Source organism: Nanorana parkeri, unplaced genomic scaffold (genome assembly GCF_000935625.1).
Source record: "Nanorana parkeri isolate BGI_ZX_2015 unplaced genomic scaffold, ASM93562v1 scaffold614, whole genome shotgun sequence".
NCBI classification, from domain to species: Eukaryota; Metazoa; Chordata; class Amphibia; order Anura; family Dicroglossidae; genus Nanorana; species Nanorana parkeri.
In genome coordinates this window covers 583305-605302 of record NW_017306882.1, presented here as the reverse complement: position 1 = coordinate 605302, position 21998 = coordinate 583305, and the positions used below count along the sequence as shown (strand labels likewise).

The window sequence follows — 21998 nt, the reverse complement described above, 5'->3', positions numbered from 1 at the left end:
TCTGTAATTTGGGGGCTTGTTCACACCATTTTCTGGTCCAGATCTGGAGCAGATCTGTAGATGGGGTGCTATGCGTGCAGTGCCCTTATGACGCGTATTTACCGCGTTCCAGTTAAAAAATAAAAAAAATAAATGTGACATGCAGTATTATTTCTGTCCGGACCGGAACGGGCTGCGCTGGTGAGAACTGTAGCCCATAAAACACATAGGGAGACATTGGGATGCATTTTAGGTGCAGGAAGGCACGGTTCTGGTCCGGACAGAATCCGGACATCGTGTGAACAAGTCCTAAGAGAGAGTTCTGCTGCTTATATGGTATTGGCTCACAGCTATAGCGCTGGTGGCCTAAAGCAGTTTGCCACCACCCACATCCAGACAAATATTAAATAATCAGTTCCCCAGCACTAATTTGTGAGAAGTTGCTTAGGCATTCAAGATGCAATTTAGGGGCTTTATGTTTTCAAGACACCTTCCTTTTAACCTGTTAATCCCTTGGATTGGCTGGACAGAATGGGAGATGACATCAAGTGCTCATGATTAACCTGGCGGGTTAGGCTTTTTTATTAGAAAATGTTGGGGATTTACATTTATATGATATTTATCTTCACATTGTAAGACACTTTTTCTATTGGTTCTCATGGGACCACGTGTGGGTCAGCTCATTTAGTTTTAGGCTCAAGTTGCACTTCAGTGTTTACAGATACTGTAATACATCCCTGGTAATAGCAGAATGTAAGGTAACTGTTCCCCAATTGAGAACTATCAGGATCATTTTGCATGCCAAATACTTAAAAGACTACAGATCACAAATTGTATTTCTCCTTCAGAACCTCTTCCTACCCCAGTCCAACGCATATGAAAATCTGGCAAAGGAATGTGTTGCCACTGGGTGCTGTGTGGACCTTTTCCTGTTCCCTAATAATTACATTGATGTGGCATCAGTGGGTCTGGTGACAATGCTCACAGGAGGGACACTTTACAAGTATAACAATTTCCAGGTAAATCATTGCTTCCTTTTAAGCGGTTGTATACCTTCACAGCCTTACTTCTAAAGAACTGAGCAGAATGTGTTATGATTATTGAACTGTGCAAGAGGTATTGTAGAGAGTAGCAGACAACAGGGGTACTAGGGCTAGCTACAACTTCTAAACCTTTGACTCCAGGGGTCCCAGTGTGATCCTTATTCAGGAAGGCCTGTTTCATTCCGCTAATGAAAGCACGACTATAGTATTTTACTGGTTATACATTTCCCATGCTATTTAAAGTGTTGTCACGAGCACTGTGCATTGGGGCTCAGAGGAGTTTAGCTATTCCTCTGGGTTTGTGACAAGCACAGGAAATGGATCAGTAGGAGTGTAGTACAGAAAAAAAACACAGTGTACTTGTCTATACCAACTGCCTGATTCCATCAAGATCCTGGGAAACTCTCATGAGAACTTCACTTGTAGCTATATTATGTTAAAGAGACACTGTATAACATATATTTATATGTAGTGAAAGCCCCCTGATATATAGTAGTGGCATACATAGTTTGTATTGTAATTAGGTGAGAATAAAGGTTTGATATTTTGAATAATGAAAACTGTATATGGGAAAACAATTCCCTAATGAACAAATATAATTCATCAGCTCTTGTATATACACTATGTATAGTTACACAAAAAAAACAACAACTTAGATTTGGGTAATGGGAAAGGTCAAAGCTATGTAGGGTAAGCTATTGTGCAATGGGAGACTTGTAGTGTGGGAAATGAGTTGTGCTTTTCGGCCACCTACTGGTGCTGATGTTTACTTATCTTTTCTTTAGATACATACAGAAGGTCAGCAATTTATCAGTGACCTCAAGAAAGATATTCAGAAAAGAATAGGATTTGATGCAATCATGAGAGTCCGTACAAGCACAGGTACGTTTGTACAAATGAAAACAGCATAATCTTATTAATCAATAGATGAACTCAAACTTTTCAATTATTTTCTTTCGGGAACTTTGATTTTGATGGCTTCCAGGTAACTGATTAAAAAAGTTACAAATTCATAATATGGATATTGATAATGCTAATGTTGACGGTAAGAAAAACAAAGCACAGGCCACTTGCTATAGAGTATCCATCATATTCATGAAAGGCAAGGTACAGCAGCTGTTTTTTTACCATTTTGATCCATAAAGGTGTTATACTTGTTTGTTCTCTAAATCAAAGGGGTCAACATAAGCCCCCAATATCTGCATGCCATTAATAAAAAGCTGGGCAGTGTGCAAGTTGCTGGTGTTTGTATTTGACCCTGCAGTTTTTCTAATACAGTGTAAACCCGTACCTGATGTTCCTTCGAAAGGGAACCAGTGAAAGGGTCCGTTGGTCCCCTTACTAGTTTACCATGGATGAATATAAAGTACATATAACAATAAAACAGTCCTGGGGCTCCAGGGCCTTATAGGGTGAGATTTGGCCTATCACTCATTAGATCCTTAAGCTGTCCATACGCTGCTCGAGTTTTGTGCTGACTCGGCCGAAATTGATATAATAGTATACAATAGCCCGGTGGGGGGTGATAAGTGATTGGGCCAGTCTTGGACCAGTTACTAATAGGAAATATTGTACAACTATAAGTATAGAAAACAGCTTTTTATCATAATGATAGTCAGTCTGTTATATTCTTTGCTAAAGGATATTCTAATAGCTCACACAGTTGTCCAAGGAAAAGGAAAGTGTGTGAGAAGTATTAAAGGATATCAGCCATCAACCGCCTAGTAAACTATAAGAGGAGCCTAATCATTATTGTAGTTTGTATATTGATTTGACATCAAGGTCTGTAACTGGACTTTAATTAGCATACATTGCTGGAATTCCTGAACAGTGACTGACTGCTGATCTGTTCTGAACAGTGATCTGATAGGATGCAGTTAGTGTTCAGCCGGTAACTTTCCATCCGACTCTGTCAGTTTTAAATTGACTTTTATCGAGCCGGGTGGTGTAAAAACGGTCACCCGCAGCTCAGATTTTGGCTGATTCAGCAGGAAACAGCCGGTTCAGCAGGTCCTCAGCCAGTCTTGATGGGGAGGGTATGATGATATTTACCTACTACTGTTCTTTCCCAGCTTTACCAAATATATAACTGCAATGAATATGACATATAATATGACAATGAATATGACATATAAAAGAAATGGTAAAAGGCTTTCTAGAATTTGAAATCAAATTCACCAAATCTGTGGCATTACAGTAAATGACACAAGAGCTGTCCTGTCATTGGAGCCATTGCAATCCACTTTTCATTTTAAATGTAGTGATTATTCAATGAAATATCTGGGAATCCACTTGGCTCTGAAATTTGCAGGCCTATTTAAACAGAATGTGCTGCCCTTAGAACAGACTGACTTTGCAGCTGGACAAGGTTACTGTGATCCCACATCTTTCACTCCCATTGCATACAATGCCTCTGGCTTTGCCCAATCAGTTCTAAAGGAGGATTCTTATTTACACTGTGAGCTAGCTTTACATTCGGAATTATTAAATATTAGGTATCATGCCACCTGTATTCTAACTCATAGAAGTTTCTGGAATTGTCACAAACCTAATAGAGTTAAACTACAAGAAAACCTATTTGCCAACTGCTAAACTGCCCTTCATTTCAAAAGCCCATATACTACAAATTTACCTACAATACAAAATGAGGGGCTTATTTTATAGTGTTGGTGTTAGGCTTAGGGGTTCTGAGTTTTAGGGGTAAAGTATTGGGGAGGGTTAAAGCGGAATTAAATTCTGCTGGTTGTGGCCGGCCTCCAACATTATTGTGAAAGTATGGACAGCTTACATGTACATTATGGCACCCTTACCTCTCAGCATTGCTTCCCCCAGCTATATCAGGTCCAGGCTTTAGTCCAGGAGTCTCAGAGTACCAGCACGCGAGCCAGTACCATGTGGCCCGCAGCCAGCTGACAAGTCGGGCACGGAGTCACAAACCGCGGACCTTATTTGGGGGAGCAGCTAGACGGTCTGCATCTCTGTCAGATGCAGACCGCATAGCTGCTCCCGGCAGTGCCAGCACTAAGATCCTTTCAGCCGACACTCTAACAACCTTCACTGAGCGCTGGCCAAAAGGTTGGATTAGTAAGGTCTGCACCAGCCAAAAGTGCAGAACTTACTAATGAACCGCTGGATCACCAGGGATTGTGTCTCCTCTCCTCCTCCCTGCAAGAATGTAAGCAGGGGAGGGGGCTCTTTCTCTTTGTGGGTACGTCTAGGGATAGTGATTGATTCCTAACCGCATGTAATTGTATCACATATGATTACATGGGGTGTGCAAGCGTTTACATGCAGTGGCTGTCACCTGATCATTAACTTGAGTGGGTGACAGCTGCTGCATGTAAACGCCAGATTAGGGATTGCTGCTGCAGGAAAACGCAGGAATCCCTAATAGCACCTAAGCTTTTAGGTGTGAATAGGGCCTTATTGTGTGTGTATTTCTGTGTGTGTGAGGGTGTGTTGATTTCTCTGTGCGAGCATTTCTGTGTGTGAGTGAATGTGTGAATCCGTTGGTCCTCTATGATTAAAATTAAAACCTGTGGGGAAAAAACACACACATTTACAGTATACTGACACTGCACATATATACACATGTATACATGCTGATATGACACACACATCACTCACAGAAATCCTAAAAATACACACACACAACCCATCACAAAAAATTCTACTGACATTACATACAAAATCGAAGCTACGGCCAGATCCTTCGGCAGCTTTGTGAATAGACCCCTTAGTTTTGAAGTATGACATTTTATTAAATTTGCCAAGCGGCCCCAATGGGAGAAGAAAATTTGTTCAGTGGCCCTCAAGTGAATTGAGTTTGAGACCCCTGATTTAGTCCCTAATCTGTCTGACACAACCAAAGTCTCCCCTACCGATTCTTCCAGGTCCTGAGGCGCTCCTTATCAGCCACTGGATGGCCACTGATGCATGTGCACAGGAGTTACATCATTCCTAGAACCCAGCTCTATTCTCGTATGGGCCGTGAAGTGTAAAATTGGGAGGAGCATTGGGCAAAAATGTTTTTGGCAAGAGACTTTGCATGTCTCTTTTGCCAAAATTCTGTCTCCTTGCAATTTTTCACAGCGAGACTTTAGTTCCACTTTAAGGCCTCATGCACACAGCGTAGAGTCGGGCCGTACAGATCCATGCGGCGTGCACAGCCGTATCGGGCCGTTCCCGGGAGGGACAGGTGCTGCGTGTGATTGCATGCAGCAGCCTGTTCTTCCCTATGGGAGGACGCGGACGTACGCTGACATACACACACCCGAACTGCACATCCACACAGGTTCGGGTGTCTGTGCTCAGACAGGATCCATCCTGTCTACGTCTGAATACGGACACCCGGACCCACGCGGATGTGCAGCTCGGGTGAGCGTACGGCCACGTCCTCCCATAGAGAATAGGCTGCTGCTTGCAATCACACGCAGCACCTGTCCCTCCTGGGAACGGCCCGATACTGTTGTGTATCCGCATGGATCTGTACGGCCCCGCCTCTTAGCTGTGTGAATGAGACCTAAGTCTTAAGGTTCATTTTAGGGATTCATTTAAGTATTATGATAGGGTGAAGTTAAATGTTAGGGGACATGATAAGTGTGTATTGTTGAGGGGTAAGGATCAGAGAGGAACTCTAACCAAAATGATTTTTAGTTTTGGATAGCAGGGAATGGGAAAGGGTAATGTAAACCTGACAGGAATTCTATGCCTTTTCTATACTATCCAAAACAAAGTTATATCTGGAGTTTAGGGGTCTTGTAGGCATTAGACGTTATGTGTTTAGTTAGTAGAGCGTTGAAGGGGCTTACTTTAAAGGATATAATCTTAAAACACTGAGCTACCTTACTATGGACCGTATTAATAGTTACATAGTCAGGTTGAAAAAAGACACAATTCCATCGAGTTGAACCTATTCCTGGCACTGGAGGCCATTTGCAACCTGATATCCTGCACTGAGAACAGATGTATTACTCTCAGGTAGTGTAGACTTCCAATAGCCATGATCTACTCCTTGGGTCTCCTAAAAGTAGTATTAAACACTCAAACCTTTTGCAATAATACGTCTAGATCAAACAAATATACATTGCCCAGCAAACTATTTCTTTACACTTTTGCACTCACGGAAGCACTTACATTCATCATGTTTTTAAACAGCTGGCTCCAACTCTCTCAGCTCGGCTTCTCTCAACTTCCCGCTGAGCACAAGATCACAAGGGAAAATGCACTCTGCAGTAGTTGTACATCTACTAGCTTGGAGGAGGGAGGAATATTGAAGAGGGCTGTGGCCTGCCTTGCTGTGTCTGTGCATTAGTAGAGGCAGACAAAGGTGGCTCCATAGGACCCTGCAAGGGAAAGAAGCCACTCTAAAACAGGAAGTCAGGGCCAATAATCAGGGGACAACCTGATTCTACAGAAGCTAAAACTTTTAAATATCAAGGAGCAGCATCCATTGCAAGTGATTTAATCAGCATTTGAAATATCTTTAAAACCTTTTGACTTTAGTATGACTTGAAGCAGTGAAGCGGGATACTTTCTTTTCACTCTCCCTTCTTATTCTATCCCCCTTTTATTAATTCTCTTTGACTAAATTTTTTTTTAGTTTTACTCATCTTCTCACAGCACATCACTTACAGAAGGTTTCAGCAGTCAAGGCCTTAAAGGACCTCTGTGTTGAGCCAATTCTTCTCCTCCTGATTATGATGGCTTTTGCTGTACAACGTGCCTTTTCTATTCTCCTCAGACTGTGCACCTTGCTTGGATCCCACAGTTAATGTTATTTTCTGATATTCTTCCTTCTTTGTCACAGTTGAAGGTTGTACATGTATCAGTGCTGGGTGCTGTGACGCTGTGTTGGAGACTCGTAATTGCAGTTATTTACCTACTTTTCCACACTAGAACAGAATAATGATGAACTCTGATTACAATACCAACCATATGATTGTTTTTTTGTTTTTTTTTCAGGATTCAGGGCCACTGATTTCTTTGGTGCTTTATATATGAACAATACCACAGATGTAGAAATGGCTGCCATTGATGCCGACAAAGCAGTAACTGTGGAGTTTAAACATGATGACAAATTAAATGAAGACACAGGAGCATTGATTCAGGTATTTTAGTGATGTCTTGAGAATGGTGTTTCCATTTTACTCTCCAGGTAATTTGTAAAGAGGCATGGTACACTCTACATCTCCACATATATGAATGTATATATTGTTTCCAGGGAGACCAGTGTATACATTATATCAGGGCTCAAAATTTCAGTTCCTGAGCTACTAGCCAGGCCTTAAAAGTTACTCACCACGAGTTGCCCTGCCTGACCCCACTCCATCCTATTCTTCTTGTGCACAGATGTACCGAGTGTACCTGGGAACAAAATAATCATTCTCTCACTGGACCAATACGGGGCATAATGCAAACACACACAACACAACACAACACACTGAGCATAACACAAACACACAGGGCACAACGCACACACTCTACAAAAAACAGGGCATTACACATACACACAGCATTACACGCAGGGCATTCCACATGCACACAGCATAACATACAGGGCATTACACATACACACAGCATTACACGCAGGGCATTCCACATGCACACAGCATAACATACAGGGCATTACACATACACACAGCATTACACGCAGGGCATTCCACATGCACACAGCATAACATACAGGGCATTACACATACACACAGCATTACACGCAGGGCATTCCACATGCACACAGCATAACATACAGGGCATTACACATACACACAGCATTACACGCAGGGCATTCCACATGCACACAGCATAACATACAGGGCATTACACATACACACAGCATTACACGCAGGGCATTCCACATGCACACAGCATAACATACAGGGCATTACACATACACACAGCATAACACAAAGAGCATTACACATGCACACAGCATAACATACAGGGCATTACACATACACACAGCATAACACACAGTGCATTACACATGCACACAGCATAACACGCAGGGCATTACATATACACACTTGCTCACATTAATCAATACATTCGTGTCACCATACACATTCAAAAATGTATAGATCACGTGGCACAGTAGGGGTTAATCAATGCTCTAACATCTGCAGAGTTAACTTACTGTCACAGAAAGCTTGGGTTTCAGAGCCACGGCCGAGTTGTCGAGGGAAAGAGAGCTTGCACTGAGCATGTGCGAAGAGTTTCCAAGCAGCCAGGACGCTTCCCCTAGTCAGCTCCTGCGCTCTGAGGAGTTGCTCATACGTTCTGTGGCTGGACGAGCACAATAGCTGCCTCAGTCCGTGACAGAGTGCCAGACTCAATAGCTTCATTTCCACTCGCCCCCATGCAGTTTTCACTCGCAATTTGCGAGGGGGCAAGTGGAAATTTTGAGCCCTGCATTATATATGTAGCAGATCCATGTATACACCATGGAGAAACAACTCCATCTGAGCTCAACAATAGGTGGAAAAGAGAAGTCACTAAGCTAGCCTTGCAATGTTTTAAGACTGGATGGACAAAATGTTCATTGCCTGCTCAGTCTCAGTGGCTTTGTTTTATGAACAAAAAATACTTTGACTGCACTTCACTCATTTGCACATAACCTCAAAGAAGAACTCCCGGAAAAATTATATTAACCCATGTTGTGGGGCTAACACGGCACTGCAATGGTTAAGTGCTTGTTTTTGTCTAGGTTCAAAATAACAAAGTCATACTCACCCAAAGTTCCGAACCGCCCAGCTGTCATAGCGCTCCCACCAGCCTCTCTTCTCCTCCACTGCGGCAATGGAATCTTGCTCAGCATCCTCACTTCCTATATGCAGTGTATAGAATGGGATGATTTACAGGACCTTAGACAGAGGTGGAGAAAGGCTGGAAGGACCGGGCCAAGAACAAGCTAGCTTGACGGTTCATGTGAGTATAATTTTTTTTTAACCTAGATAAAAACATAGCCCCACTGCAAGGGTTCATTTTCTTCTTTAAGCTAGCAATACACAGCTCAAATTTAGGCTGATTCCTGCTGAATTGGACAAAGTGTGAGCCATGGGTGGCCCTGCTGGCACCACCCAGCTCTACAAAATGTATGACCAAACAGTGACTATCAGATGCAGTCACTGTTCGGGTATTCAGGATGGCACGGATGCTGCAGCTGCCTGAATATGATAGCTGGCACCAGAGATTCCTCTGTCCACGCAGTTTAGCATGGATGGAGGAATCTATTGGTTTTTTTCTCATTCATTCCACAGGGCTGACAAGAGAAAATCTGCACTGCAGCACAGTGATAACGTTATTTTTTAAAGACGTACCCCAAACAAAACCTTTGCTTTGGAAAGAATAGGGAAAGGTTAGAAATCCTCTCACCTTTGTTTTGCTTTTATGTTCCCATCAGGGAGATTCCCCCTGATTTCCCACCCTTGGGATACGATAGGAAGTGAGTAGAAATCGCACCTGGCAGTTGTCACCAGAGTAGGTATGCTCATTGGAAGACCTACCCTCTACAGCTGTTCTGGTGACAGCCATAGCATTTTGGATTTCTCTTCACTTGGTCACCAGTACAAATATTCAGGGTAGATCTCCATAATGAGGCACCAAAAACACCTGACACAGGTACCAGCCCCTCATCACTCTATACAAATCTAGAGGAATAGTTTTGTCTGGGGCTCTACTTTAGCCTTTGTTACCATTCCCAGAGAGCCTACCCACCTTTAGACACTTCACAAATGTGAGCTAAAGCACTTTTGCTTTTTAGTCCCGGCTCAGCATGTGTAAAAGTGACTAGTGATCGTGAACAGTTCTGTTTTAAAATGTGATGTAATACAAATACAGGGGAATTTATCAAAATCTGGAGCAGCTGAGCATAGCATCCAAATAGCTTCTATCTTTTATTTTCAAATCTTAGCTGAACAAACTGAAGAGAGGAGTTGATTGGTTGCCATGGGGGAACTGCTCCAGATTTTGTCTGCTCCAGTTTTGATAAATTCCCCCCATTGTATTTCAGTTTAGTGCATAGTAAATAATGTGTTTCCTCCTGTGTTCCTCTAGTGTGCTGTTCTGTACACAACCATCAACGGACAAAGACGCCTATTGGTTCATAACATCAGTCTGAGCTGCAGTCCACAACTTGCAGATCTATACAAGAGTTGTGAGACAGACGCCCTCATAAATTTCTTTGCTAAATCAGGTAACTATTGCTCTTTTCATTCAGAATTCTGCCGTTGGGTACTGAATAATCTCCAACAATATCTACATGTGAAAGCGAACCACTTAGACACAGTGAGTGTACTCCTCATAGACACAAGTACACTCATTTTAAGAATGCCGTTTATAATGCAATATGTACAACAGGATGGAACATATCAAGGAATTGATATGCAGCATTCTATTCTTCTCAGACATCAGATTCCATTTTATATGTACAGAGAATACATATAATCAATAGTGATCACATCCCTGGAACTGGTGCTTGCGAAGTCTGCACAGAATAACACACAGTAATATATAAGAATTCAATGACATCTTGTGGATTCATTTGGTACTGCAGCTCATTCTTCACATTCCTGGCAGATATTTATCTTTCAATTATGGAGTGCTGGTATTTGAAATCCTTTCTAAAGCCTTTCACTATTTTGTTTCATCTCAGCTTACAAAGCAACCCTGCATCACCCTCTGAAGACAGTGCGTGATGTGTTGATCAATCAGACAGCTCACATGTTAGCATGCTATAGGAAGAACTGTGCAAGTCCCTCGGCTGTTAGCCAAGTAAGTGGAGATTGTTTAAGTCATTTACTTAGTGCAGTATTGTACATCAGTATCTCTCTTACCTTAACAATCCTAGTGCAATCTATCTTCTATCTTTGCAGTTTCTCTTTATTTTTTAATTTAGAGGTATAATTAACATTAAGTTCTCACAGACAGGGCCCTCCTAACATCTTGTCTTGACTTGTATTGTAACTGTAATGTGTTCCTTATATTGTAAAGCGCTGTACAAACTGTTGGTGCTATTTAAACCCTTTATAATAATAATATCCCATCTGTAAGCTTTGTTTTAGGGCACCTATTGAGCTGTGTTGATCTGAGCTGATCAATGAAGGGTCAACTATTTCTGTCCATGTGCCCAGTTCACATCTAAGCATTGTGTTGGTGTGTGCTAGGGAAGAATGTAGACATGCTGCATTTCTTGCAGTGCAGTCTACAGAAGCGCATCACTTTACATGCCAGCACGTCGTAACATGCTGCAGCACAACACATTGCAGCACATGGCAATGCGTATTCACACCTCTCACTGATGCATGCACCTTGTGCGCACAATAATGCGTGTGTTGTGGTGTGAAGGAGCCAAGTGTAAGTTACTTTAGAGGAACTTTAGATAGATAACAATTACACAAATAAAGGATATATACAGTGTATATCCTTCGATATCGCAATCGACCTATATTAGGGGTGCCCAATAGGTCGATTGTGATCTACCTGTCGATTGCAAAGCTAATGGTGGTAGATCCCGATCACAAGTCGACTCATTCAAGCAGGAGGAGGCTGGCCTCGCTAGGATAAGCAGCATAGTGGAGGAGGAGGCAGCTCTGCATATCTTTGTCTTGGTAGGAGGTGGGAGTTGTACTGAGACTGTGGGAGTTGTACTGAACCGGCGGGACGTGGCCTTGAGTGCTCCTCCAGCGTCAGGAATGAAGTCTCTGGGGGTGGGGGACAGCAGCAGCACTAAAGAGGGCCTGTCAAGGTTTGGAAGGAAGGAAGAGCCAGCAATGTTGACGCAGCTTGGCCATTACAGGTAATAGTCCCATAGTTTACCTGTCCTCTGATAGGAGTGCTAGATCTGCTAAGGGCCCGTTCACACTAGTGCGTACATCACAAACTCCTGTGGGATGAATGCAATGTACTGCGCAATCACACCTACTCTGCTGCCGGAGGCGCATTGCCATGTCATTCGTTGGTAGATCACATTGAGCTGGTCATTTGAAAAGTAGATCAAAAAAATGTGGGTGCCCCTGCTCTATGTTCATTAATACATCATTGTTTTGAATTTGACTTGATATCAGTCACTTACAGTCCCTATACAGCAGATCTCATACTGAGAGAAGGAGAAGCAGGATAAGGAGACAGTCAGTTGTGCTGTGGTGCTAATGTGCAAACATTTAACATGTTGATAGGTGGAGAGAGCAGAATTACAAAGATATGAACTGCTTATATCTACTGCTTCTGTCACTGTCCAGTCACAGGCTGGTGGAGGGACACGTCCTGTAGGGTTTACCTAACTGCATTAGAGCTCTCAGGGCGAAATGGACAGAAATACAAATATTTTGGCAGGTAAAAAAATCTGTGATCTTTTTTTTTTTTTTATCTGCTTATTCAGATGTTTGCCTGGAGTTCAGCTTTACAGACTACCATCCGACTACTCTTTACATCAGACTATTCTTGTGTGCTTGTCTTTAGAAGGTCTTGTGTGCTTTTGCTGTATTATCAGCTACTGGGCACTAGAGAGAGTGCAGAGATTTAAGCTGAATGGAAATGTCTGCTATAGAAAGTAGCAATGGTTAATTTGGAGAAAGCCGTGTCTTGATTAAAAGCTGGATTTGTCAAAACCTAGTAGGCATGGTAAAGAAGGGTATATACATCAAAACCCCGAATGGTTAGGGAGAGACTGTGTGAAGATTCAGCGGGTACGGGTCAAACATATCACTGGCACACTGTAGATAGGTGACACTAGTATTTTACATAGACCCTGCTCTGAATTGTGACCAGCAGTAATAGATGAAAGGTCCTGGGAAAGTAGACAAATGGAAAGTCCCTCTGCACTCCCCCCAGCGCTCCTGGCCTGTGTAGTAATGGTGCTCGCAGTGATAATCACGGATGGCGCCGTGCAAACAAACAGCAAAAAACATTATTGCCCTGATGAAGGGACACTGTGTGGCCCCGAAAACGTTGGCTCTTTGCATTGTGACGGTTTTTCCGAATAAATAGACATTTGTTATTGGAACGACATTACTGAGTGATTCCTGTTTCTTGAGGTCCTGGGAAAGGTCATAATAAATCAGAATCAGATTTTATTAGTGGAAAACAGTGGCTTTGGCTAAAGTATACTTTCATTTATTGTCACTGTCTTTTTTTCGCTGTACTCACACCTTGTATGGAGGAAAAGCGCTAAACTATTTGAGGGACCCAGCATGTTGTTTTGTAAAGTACAGAGAACTAAATGGTTAAAGTTTAGTGACACTAAACTTAAAGTTAAATCTTAAAAATACATTCATGTACCTAAAAAGAGAACTATGGCCCTACCTTCTTTTGCCATAGTTCTCTTTAGGGTCACAGGAAAACTTATACTAATGTCCTCCTGTGACTTAAAACTCAGCATATAGTGAGCTATTGCCCGCTATTTGCTGACCGTGCAGAGCCGCGCCACAGCCGGGAAGGATCCCGACAATATTGTCTGACTCTGACTCTCTAGAACCAGAGCCAGCTGTGCCTGTAAAGGTGAATCCCTGCAGGGAGCAGTGACTGACAGTCACCATTCTCTGCAGGGAGAAGATCAGAAACTCAGCGATCAGCAGTATGTGATCGCTTAGTTCCCAATCAATAGAGCCGACGTGTAACAGCTTCGGTGTCGCACGTCTGCTCTAGTTATGGGGATGAGTGTATTTCAATCTCACCATAATTCTCCTCTAACTATTAACAATGTATTTTATTTGTCTATTACTCAATTGTAGAACTTAAAATCATCCCTGAATTGGTGGTGACACTGTCCTTCCTTCTGGAGGGGGGTTACTTTTGTTCCCCATGGTCACTGTGTGTGTTGTAAAGTACCCACCACTTCAAGCTCACTCCCGTGATGGACTACAATCTCAATACAAATTAGTAAAGTAAACATGAGATTGTAGTCCATCACAGGAGTGAGCTTGGAGCGGTGCCTACTGTACAACACACACAAGGACCATGGGGAAGAAAGTAGCCACCCTCCAGAAGGAAGTATCAGCACCAATTCAGAGATGATTTGAGAATCACAAATACGATACATTTTTGTTAATAATTCAGGTACTTGAATGCATTTATAAGATTTAACTCCTGAGTTTAGTGTCACTTTAAAGTTGGACAGTCTTTCGTATATGGCCTTAATTGCAGCCTCGCAGATCCATATCTTCCCAAGTAATGACTGATATTTCTAAGTAATGATCTTTCCTACCCCAGCAGTCCATGTATTTCTGTAGGCATGGCTTTTCACAGCAGGTTAAACCATAACCGGATAGAAAAAGAAATATAGAGCACATCATATAGTAGAGTTACTTTGCAAAGAAGGTCCATTTTCTTTCATGTTCGAGACATGCACAATTCCCATAATGGAATTTGATTCTACAAAGTAAAGTGTATAATACTTTTTCCATCTTTCTTTCCAGCTCATCCTTCCTGATTCCATGAAAGTGCTTCCAGTCTACATGAACTGCTTGTTAAAGAACGAGGTTCTGCTGGGCAACCCAGAGATTGCCACTGATGAGCGGGCATTTCAAAGACAGCTGGTCATGTGTATGGATGTGGCAAGCTCCCAGCTCTTCTTCTACCCATTGCTTTTACCCTTAGTAAGTAATAACAGCGGCTGCATTGGTGGATGAACATAACTAACTATTTCCAGGATTTTCCAGACTATATTGAGTACAATGGAAAGGCGATACTTTACAAAATAGATGACACCAAGCCTTCCCCTATATGTTACTTCTGTAAAGCCTTCCCCTATATGTTACCTCTGTAAAGCCTTCACCAATATGTTACTTCTGTAAAGCATTCCCCTATATGTTACTTCTGTAAAGCCTTCCCCTATATGTTACTTCTGTAAAGCCTTCCCCTATGTGTTACTTCTGTAAAGCCTTCCCCTATATGTTACTTCTGTAAGGCCTTCCCATATATGTTACATCTGTTAGGCCTTCCCATATATGTTACTTCTGTAAGGCCTTCCCCTATGTGTTTCTTCTGTAAAGCCTTCCCCTATATGTTATTTCTGTAAAGCCTTCGTCTATATGTTAATTCTGTAAAGCCTTCCCCTATATGTTACTTCTGTAAAGCCTTCCCCTGTATGCTACTTCTGTAAAGCCTTCCCCTATATGTTACTTCTGTAAAGGCTTCCCCTATATGTTACTTCTGTAAAGCCTTCTCCTATATGTTACGTCTGTAAAGCCTTCCCCTATATGTTATGTAAAGCCTTCCACTATATGTTACTTCTGTAAAGCCTTCCCCTATATGTTACTTCTGTAAAGCCTTCCCCTGTATGCTACTTCTGTAAAGCCTTCCCCTATATGTTACTTCTGTAAAGGCTTCCCCTATATGTTACTTCTGTAAAGCCTTCTCCTATACGTTACGTCTGTAAAGCCTTCCCCTATATGTTATGTAAAGCCTTCCACTATATGTTACTTCTGTAAAGCCTTCCCCTATATGTTACTTCTGTAAAGCCTTCCCCTGTATGTTACTTCTGTAAAGCCTTCCCCTATATGTTACTTCTGTAAAGCCTTCTCCTATATGTTACGTCTGTAAAGCCTTCACCAACATGATACTTCTGTAAAGCCTTCCCCTATATGTTACTTCTGTAAAGCCTTCACCAATATGTTACTTCTGTAAAGCCTTCCCCTATAAGTTGCTTCGGTGAAATTGAAAGCTTGCAGGTACATCAAGCATGTACCTGCAAGCAATATGTATGAGTGCAGGTACATGCCTGATGTACCTGCAAGCATACATTTTATATAACTGCTTACATTGATTTTACCTTCTATTTTATTTTATTTTACTGTCAAGGTACAAGCAGACAAAGCAGGGCCCTGCCGCTGCAGCACAAATACACTAGAAGGGCTTGATCTTAGCTTTGTCCTTCTATTCTGACTCCAACCATTGTATTAGTGATGTATCTCTTGCTGAGACCTCTATGCCTGGCCTGTATAGGCAGATATAATCACCGCGGACAACCCTTATCAGATAGCTGAACTCACCAAATACCTTGTCCATCCACAATTGATTTATTGCTTGCAGCAGGTTAGTTACTGCAGAAAACAGGATGCAGCAGGTGATATAAATTACAGTATTTGCAGGTCAAAACATGCTAATGTTTCCCCTAGGGTTGCCACCTTTTCTTTAAACGAAACCCGAACACTCTAGCAATGCGCGGATATTTTTTGGGGAGAATGAGCATGTTCATATGTAAATAGTGCCGCCCATTCATATGTAAATGTCACAGTTGAGACCAGTAGCCCCTATCTTGATTTTGGTTGCCCCTATCTGCCTGACGTTGTGTCCGGGTTCCTGCTGCCATGAAACCCGGACACAGCATTCAAAACCGGACTGTCCGGGTGAATCCTGGACAGGTGGCAACCCTAGTTTCCCCCCATGCGAGCATAATATCATGTGGCCATAATACAAGCAGCCATGTTGATGCCATGATGAGAATGTAAGAAGAAAGGAAGTACATCACACACAAGAGGAGGGAACACAGGAAAACATGGTGCAATACCCAAAACGACCACAGGACGGCAGTATATTAACCAGCTCTACTGATGACAATGAACAATGGCTAGGAAAATAACTATGTCATTCTCACCTCACATTAATATAAAGATTAACCATGAATATGCATTGTTTCATATTTTCATACAACTGAAGCGTATCCCTATACAAATATATAAAGATGAAAGCATAGCATTCAAGGGACATGTGTGTAAATGATAGTAGATGACACTACTTTAGAAGCACAGTGAAGCGAAGGTAACGACTGCACTTCGTCTGCCAAGAAGTGCTCACGTTTTGCTGGTTGCCATGTGAAAACTATAGACCCATGAAAAGTTAATCTATAAGAGCATTTCACAGACTGCTTTAGATAATTGTAAACAGGTTCTGTGAAGACATAGTCGAAGTTTGAATATCTGTCACTGTACACAATGGAGACTTGAACAATATCTACAGATATAAAGAACAAGCAATGCAGTCAAAACAATTTCAGATCAATTAAGCCCAATTGAAGAAACATTGAAATGTTGAATATCTGTCATTGTACACAATGGAGACTTTAACAAGCTCTGCAGATATAAAGGAGTGAAAAATGCAGTCGAAACAATATCAAATCAGTTGAAGTCACAGAAAGAGATATGCACTCAGACAGACTTTGTACAAACATTCTCCATGTTTTATATTACAGTGTGTGTAAATATGACTGTGCAGTTCAATAGGCACCAAAAAAGACCCACTGCTCTCTGTAATCAGCACTTAGTAACAGAAGTGCCCCCTATCTTCCTCTGCAATATCAATCTGTGTGAGGACATGATGTGGCTGTTACTCAGCACTGTCAGCATAGAGCACTGCAGGGTGAAGGCAGGAAGCGGCACTTTCACAGAGTAACTGACAAGCAAATTCAGTCACACATCATAACAAGCAGGAGCACAAGGCTATAAAGAGATAAAAAGGTGTGAGCCTTTAATTAGGGTGTTAATGACTTTTCAGTGTGATTTTGTATGTGGGGCAGCACAGTGCACTTCTATCTTGCAGCACTGGGGGTCCCTGGTTCGTATCCTGGTCAGGACACTATCTGCATGGAGTTTGCACGGCCTCCTTGTGCTTGTGTGGGTTTACTCCGGGTTCCTCCCACACTCCAAAGACATGCTGGAAGGTTAATTGGCTGAGATAGGGACCTTAGATTGTAAGCTCCTTGAGGGCAGGTACTGATGTGAGCGTGCAGTATGTGTACATTTTGGGCTCTATATGGATACAAATAAATAAATGTCTGTATTGTAACAGTGACCCAACGCAGTAACTAATAATGTTGTTGTCAATTTAACTTAAGCATACGTTGGACGTCAAGAGTGACGCCATTCCTTCAGCTGTCCGATGTTCTGAGGAGCGCTTGTCTGAAGGAGGGATATTCCTTCTGGCCAATGGCATCAGCATGTTCCTGTGGCTCGGTGTCAGTTCGCCACCAGAATTCATCCAAGGGATATTTAATGTGCCTTCCTTTGCACACATCACAACAGAAGCTGTAAGTCATTCATGCCATTTAGCTTATTGTGATAGTGCAACAATGTTTCTGTCCTCCTGTTGGCTGATTATAGACTTCCCATGCATAGCAATGGGTGCAGTGCATGGTTAACCAGCAGATACGGGGTCTAGTAGTGTAGAGGAATCTTACTTCTCTATAATCTTCTTGTGTGTGGCCTACAGAATGTTTAACCACTTGGTGGGGCCTCCAACTCCTCTAACGGTTTGCTTTTTTATAAATGAAGCTGCAGATGCATGGAGTATATTGCTAAGCTGTGTTGATAGTAATAGTAAACTAGCAATAAACAAGCACAAATGGCTCGGGCAAATACCAGCAGTGGAAGTTGTAACAACCCATTTAGATTTTTTTTTCTTCTGTTCACCTTTGTAGAAATTGATTAGTTAAGGAGAAAGTAATAATAAATTAACAACAATGTCATTTTTCAAGGTCAGGAGCAGCTCTAAGACAGTATCTTAGGGTTAGATCCATCCCCAAGCTGAGCACTATTCACTACTAGTGTATCTAAAGCCAACACTATTTAAGGATTTTTGGATTTTCAAGTACGCTATTATCAAAAATGTGCGATCAAAATAGTGCTTGCAGCGGTGCCATTCACTTCGATGGCCCGCCACGCCACCTCCTGCCCCACAAGAAAGTGAGCCTGCCGCAATGCGATGCAGTGCGTTCTGTCCAGAATCGGACCGGAACGCACTGCATCTGGTGTGAACTTAGCCTAATAGTTAAAGTACTTCAATGTATTTTTAAGATTTATCTCCTGAGTTTAGTGTCACTTTAAGTTACAGTGTAAAAAGAAACAAAGAGAGGGGCGCCTTTCCTAGTGCAGAATGTTTATTCAATATCATCAAAATCGTACAGACAGGTACTCACAATAAGGGTGTGAAAACGAGCAGCAGGACAGTAAAAACCGGAAACCGAGCAAGGGTCCGTGTGAAGCGTCCTGTATGAGGCTCACTGTGGTGTCAACGCGTTTCCGGGGCACGCCCCCTTCGTCAGGACGTGCCCCGGAAACGCGTCTGTACGATTTTGATGATATTGAATAAACATTCTGCACTAGGAAAGGCGCCCCTCTCTTTGTTTCTTTCTAGATGTTCCAGTTCCCTTGACTGCTGTGGGGCTGCATCTTGCATATATGCTCAGCACTCCTCCTTAGTGTGAGGGACACGGATTGCCTTTGGCGCTTCTCAACAACAAAAACGTTTAAGTTACAGTGTATCTAAATCCAACAGGAAGTGAGATGAAATCTCTTCTAAGTGAGGGAAGTCTTCTTTTAGACAGCTGTTACTGGAACTGGTGTCACCATTTGAAGATTTTCATTAACCTCTTGCTCTAGTGACAACTGTAACATTTTGTTTTTCCTAACACCATTTGTCCTGATGGCATTGGTCACCAGGACAGATAGAGGAGGTGATGATTGCAACAGCAGAACGAAGAGCAAACTATTATCAGAAAGTGGAAGTAACGTTGTGGTACTGCAAGTGTGACTGTAAATAACTGTAAATATGACAACAATTTGTTTGAGGTTTTTATGCATTATATGATATTTTAATTGCAGACATCTCTTCCTCAACTGGACAATTCTCATTCCAAAAAATTAAGGGAAATCATGGAATTTATTCAGAGTAAAAGTTCACACTCAATGAAGGTATGACATTCTACTAAATGGTTACTAAGAGAAATAACAAGTGCTCATTTGTTTAGCTGCTGGAAGGAAAAACTGCAACTCAGATTTAGAAATGTGATACAATGTGGAAACGTCATAGCATTCCCTAGCCAGATGGGTGGGGGGTGCATGGCTCCTCCCACCCTCCAAAGGCATGCTGGAAGGTCAATTAGCTCCTGTCTAAATTGGCCCTTGTATGTATGTAAGATAGGGCCCTTAGATTGTAAGCTCCTTGAAGACAGGGACTGATGTCCATCATTATGTACATTTATCAGCACTATATAAAAACCTGTAATAAATAACAATAACTTTGCATTATGGTCTCTAGATGGAGCTATGGAGTATAGGACATAAATGCTTATTACTAGGGATGCACTGATACCGTTTTTTCGGTATCGAGTACCGATATCTTGCCTTCAGTACTCGTCGATACCGAGTACCAATAACGGTGCTTCCGCTGGCATGGAGCCGGCTTCCCGGGCAATCAGGAAGCCGGGCGACGGGTAATGACATGCTGCCTGGCTTCCTGATTGCCCGGGAAGCCGGCTCTATGTTGTATGGCTGGAAAAACTGCTTCCCAGCCAATCAGCATTGAGCCGACTTCCTGATTGGCCAGGAAGCCAGCTCCATGTTGTTTGGCCGGCTCAATTGTAATTGGCTGGGAAACCGGCTTCCCAGCCAATCAGCATCAAGCCAGCTTCCTGGCCAATCAGAAAGCTGGATGACAAGTCATGACCCGCCTCCTGATTGGCCGGGAAGCCAGCCCAATGCTGACTGGCTGGGGAGCCGGTTTTCCAGCCAATCAGCAGAGTCTGCGGTTCGGTTTGCTCGATGCTGATTGGCCGGCATGCAGGCTTCCCAGTCAATCCGCATCGGGCCGGCTTCCCGGCCATTCAGGAAGCGGCTCATTACTCGCTGCCCGTCTTCTTGATTGCCCGGGAAACCGGCTCCATGTTCCCCTGCGGCACTGCCGGTCAGAGTAAATCTTCCTCTGACCGGAAGTTTCGGGTACCGGGGAAGGTATGGGAGCATTTGGGCGAGTACTTGCCCAAGTACTCGGTATCAGCACCGATAGCGATACTAGTATTGGTGCATCCCTACTTATTACCTATGTTCCTCATCTCCATCTAGTGGCCATTGTGCATTATTATATCACAAGACATTCAACCTGAAGTGGAAATATATGAAGAATGTTCTCTTTTGCCATTATATGTACAAAATGAACTTTCACAGATATTCGCTGAGCCCTTGTTTATAAAATGAGCCCTACGTGACATTTTCACGGGTGCATGGAAGATGACTAACATTTTCTTGTGTGATGCTGTGACCGGTGCTCTCAGCTAATACAGTCTGTGTAGAATTATATGGCTCTCTTTATTTGGCATATTTCAGCTTGTCTTGGTGAAGCAGAAGGATAAGGCAGAGATGGCTTTCAGACAGCTGCTGGTGGAAGATAAAGGGCTACTTGGGGGAGCTTCATATATGGATTTCCTCTGCCTTGTTCACAAAGAGATCCGCCAGCTCCTTACATAATCGCTCCAAGATGCCTTCCATGATACATCCATAAACATGTCAGCAAGCACACTGCATCCAGCTGCTGCTCGCTATGGAGTACAAGACACCATGTGACCACAGTCACAAGTCCAGACCTTTATTTCAGAAGTGCTCACTTTTCTAAGACCCAAAGACAGATCCGGCCTCTCCCTGGAAACAGATATATGAACGATGACTGAAAGGGGAATACTTGTGTGTGTTTATCACAAGAATGCTGTTTGTATGTATTTATGTCCGAATACGTTTCCTCCAATCAATTTGTGATGCTGTCATTAGTCAATACACCGCAATCCTTCCAATAATCTTCCCTGTGCATTGTTACAAGTAAGCACAAGTATGTAAACATCTGATATTTAGATCAGAACTTGTCATATCAGAAAATCAGGGAATTATGATTTTGTAATCACTATTAAAAGGTGACTTTGAAGATTTTTAACCTTTCACCGGTCTCACTGGCGTCTTTGTTTAGGCGGCTACCAGGCCTCAGCGTTTCTTGTTATGTACAGAATATTTGAAGAATGAATTGAACACAAATAGACTGTTTTACTAAAGGAGTTGAAAATCTTCACACAATAAAGTGTGTGCGTATCTACTTTATTTATCCACTGTCAATCATGTGAAAGGCAAATTCATGTTTACTTGTTTTACCTGCACATGATTTAATGATTGACCTGATTATTCACAATGTATTATATGGAGATTCTCAAGTCCTTGATAAATC

General features: G+C 42.4%; 1 protein-coding gene across 2 annotated transcripts in view; it reads left to right on the top strand.

The window, feature by feature from the left end:
- The window catches only part of SEC24D (SEC24 homolog D, COPII coat complex component), a 93306-nt gene extending 71589 nt beyond the window's left edge, over positions 1–21717 (top strand). For both annotated transcript variants that reach the window (XM_018562935.1, XM_018562934.1), the window contains exons 15-23: positions 828–998; positions 1808–1904; positions 6987–7132; positions 10077–10215; positions 10675–10793; positions 14435–14614; positions 17851–18042; positions 19616–19705; positions 21116–21717. In XM_018562935.1, the coding sequence (XP_018418437.1) occupies positions 828–998; positions 1808–1904; positions 6987–7132; positions 10077–10215; positions 10675–10793; positions 14435–14614; positions 17851–18042; positions 19616–19705; positions 21116–21256 (1275 nt within the window). In that variant the 3' untranslated portion in view covers positions 21257–21717. The remainder of the gene's footprint in view (positions 1–827; positions 999–1807; positions 1905–6986; positions 7133–10076; positions 10216–10674; positions 10794–14434; positions 14615–17850; positions 18043–19615; positions 19706–21115) is intronic.
- Positions 21718–21998: the final 281 nt, after the last annotated feature.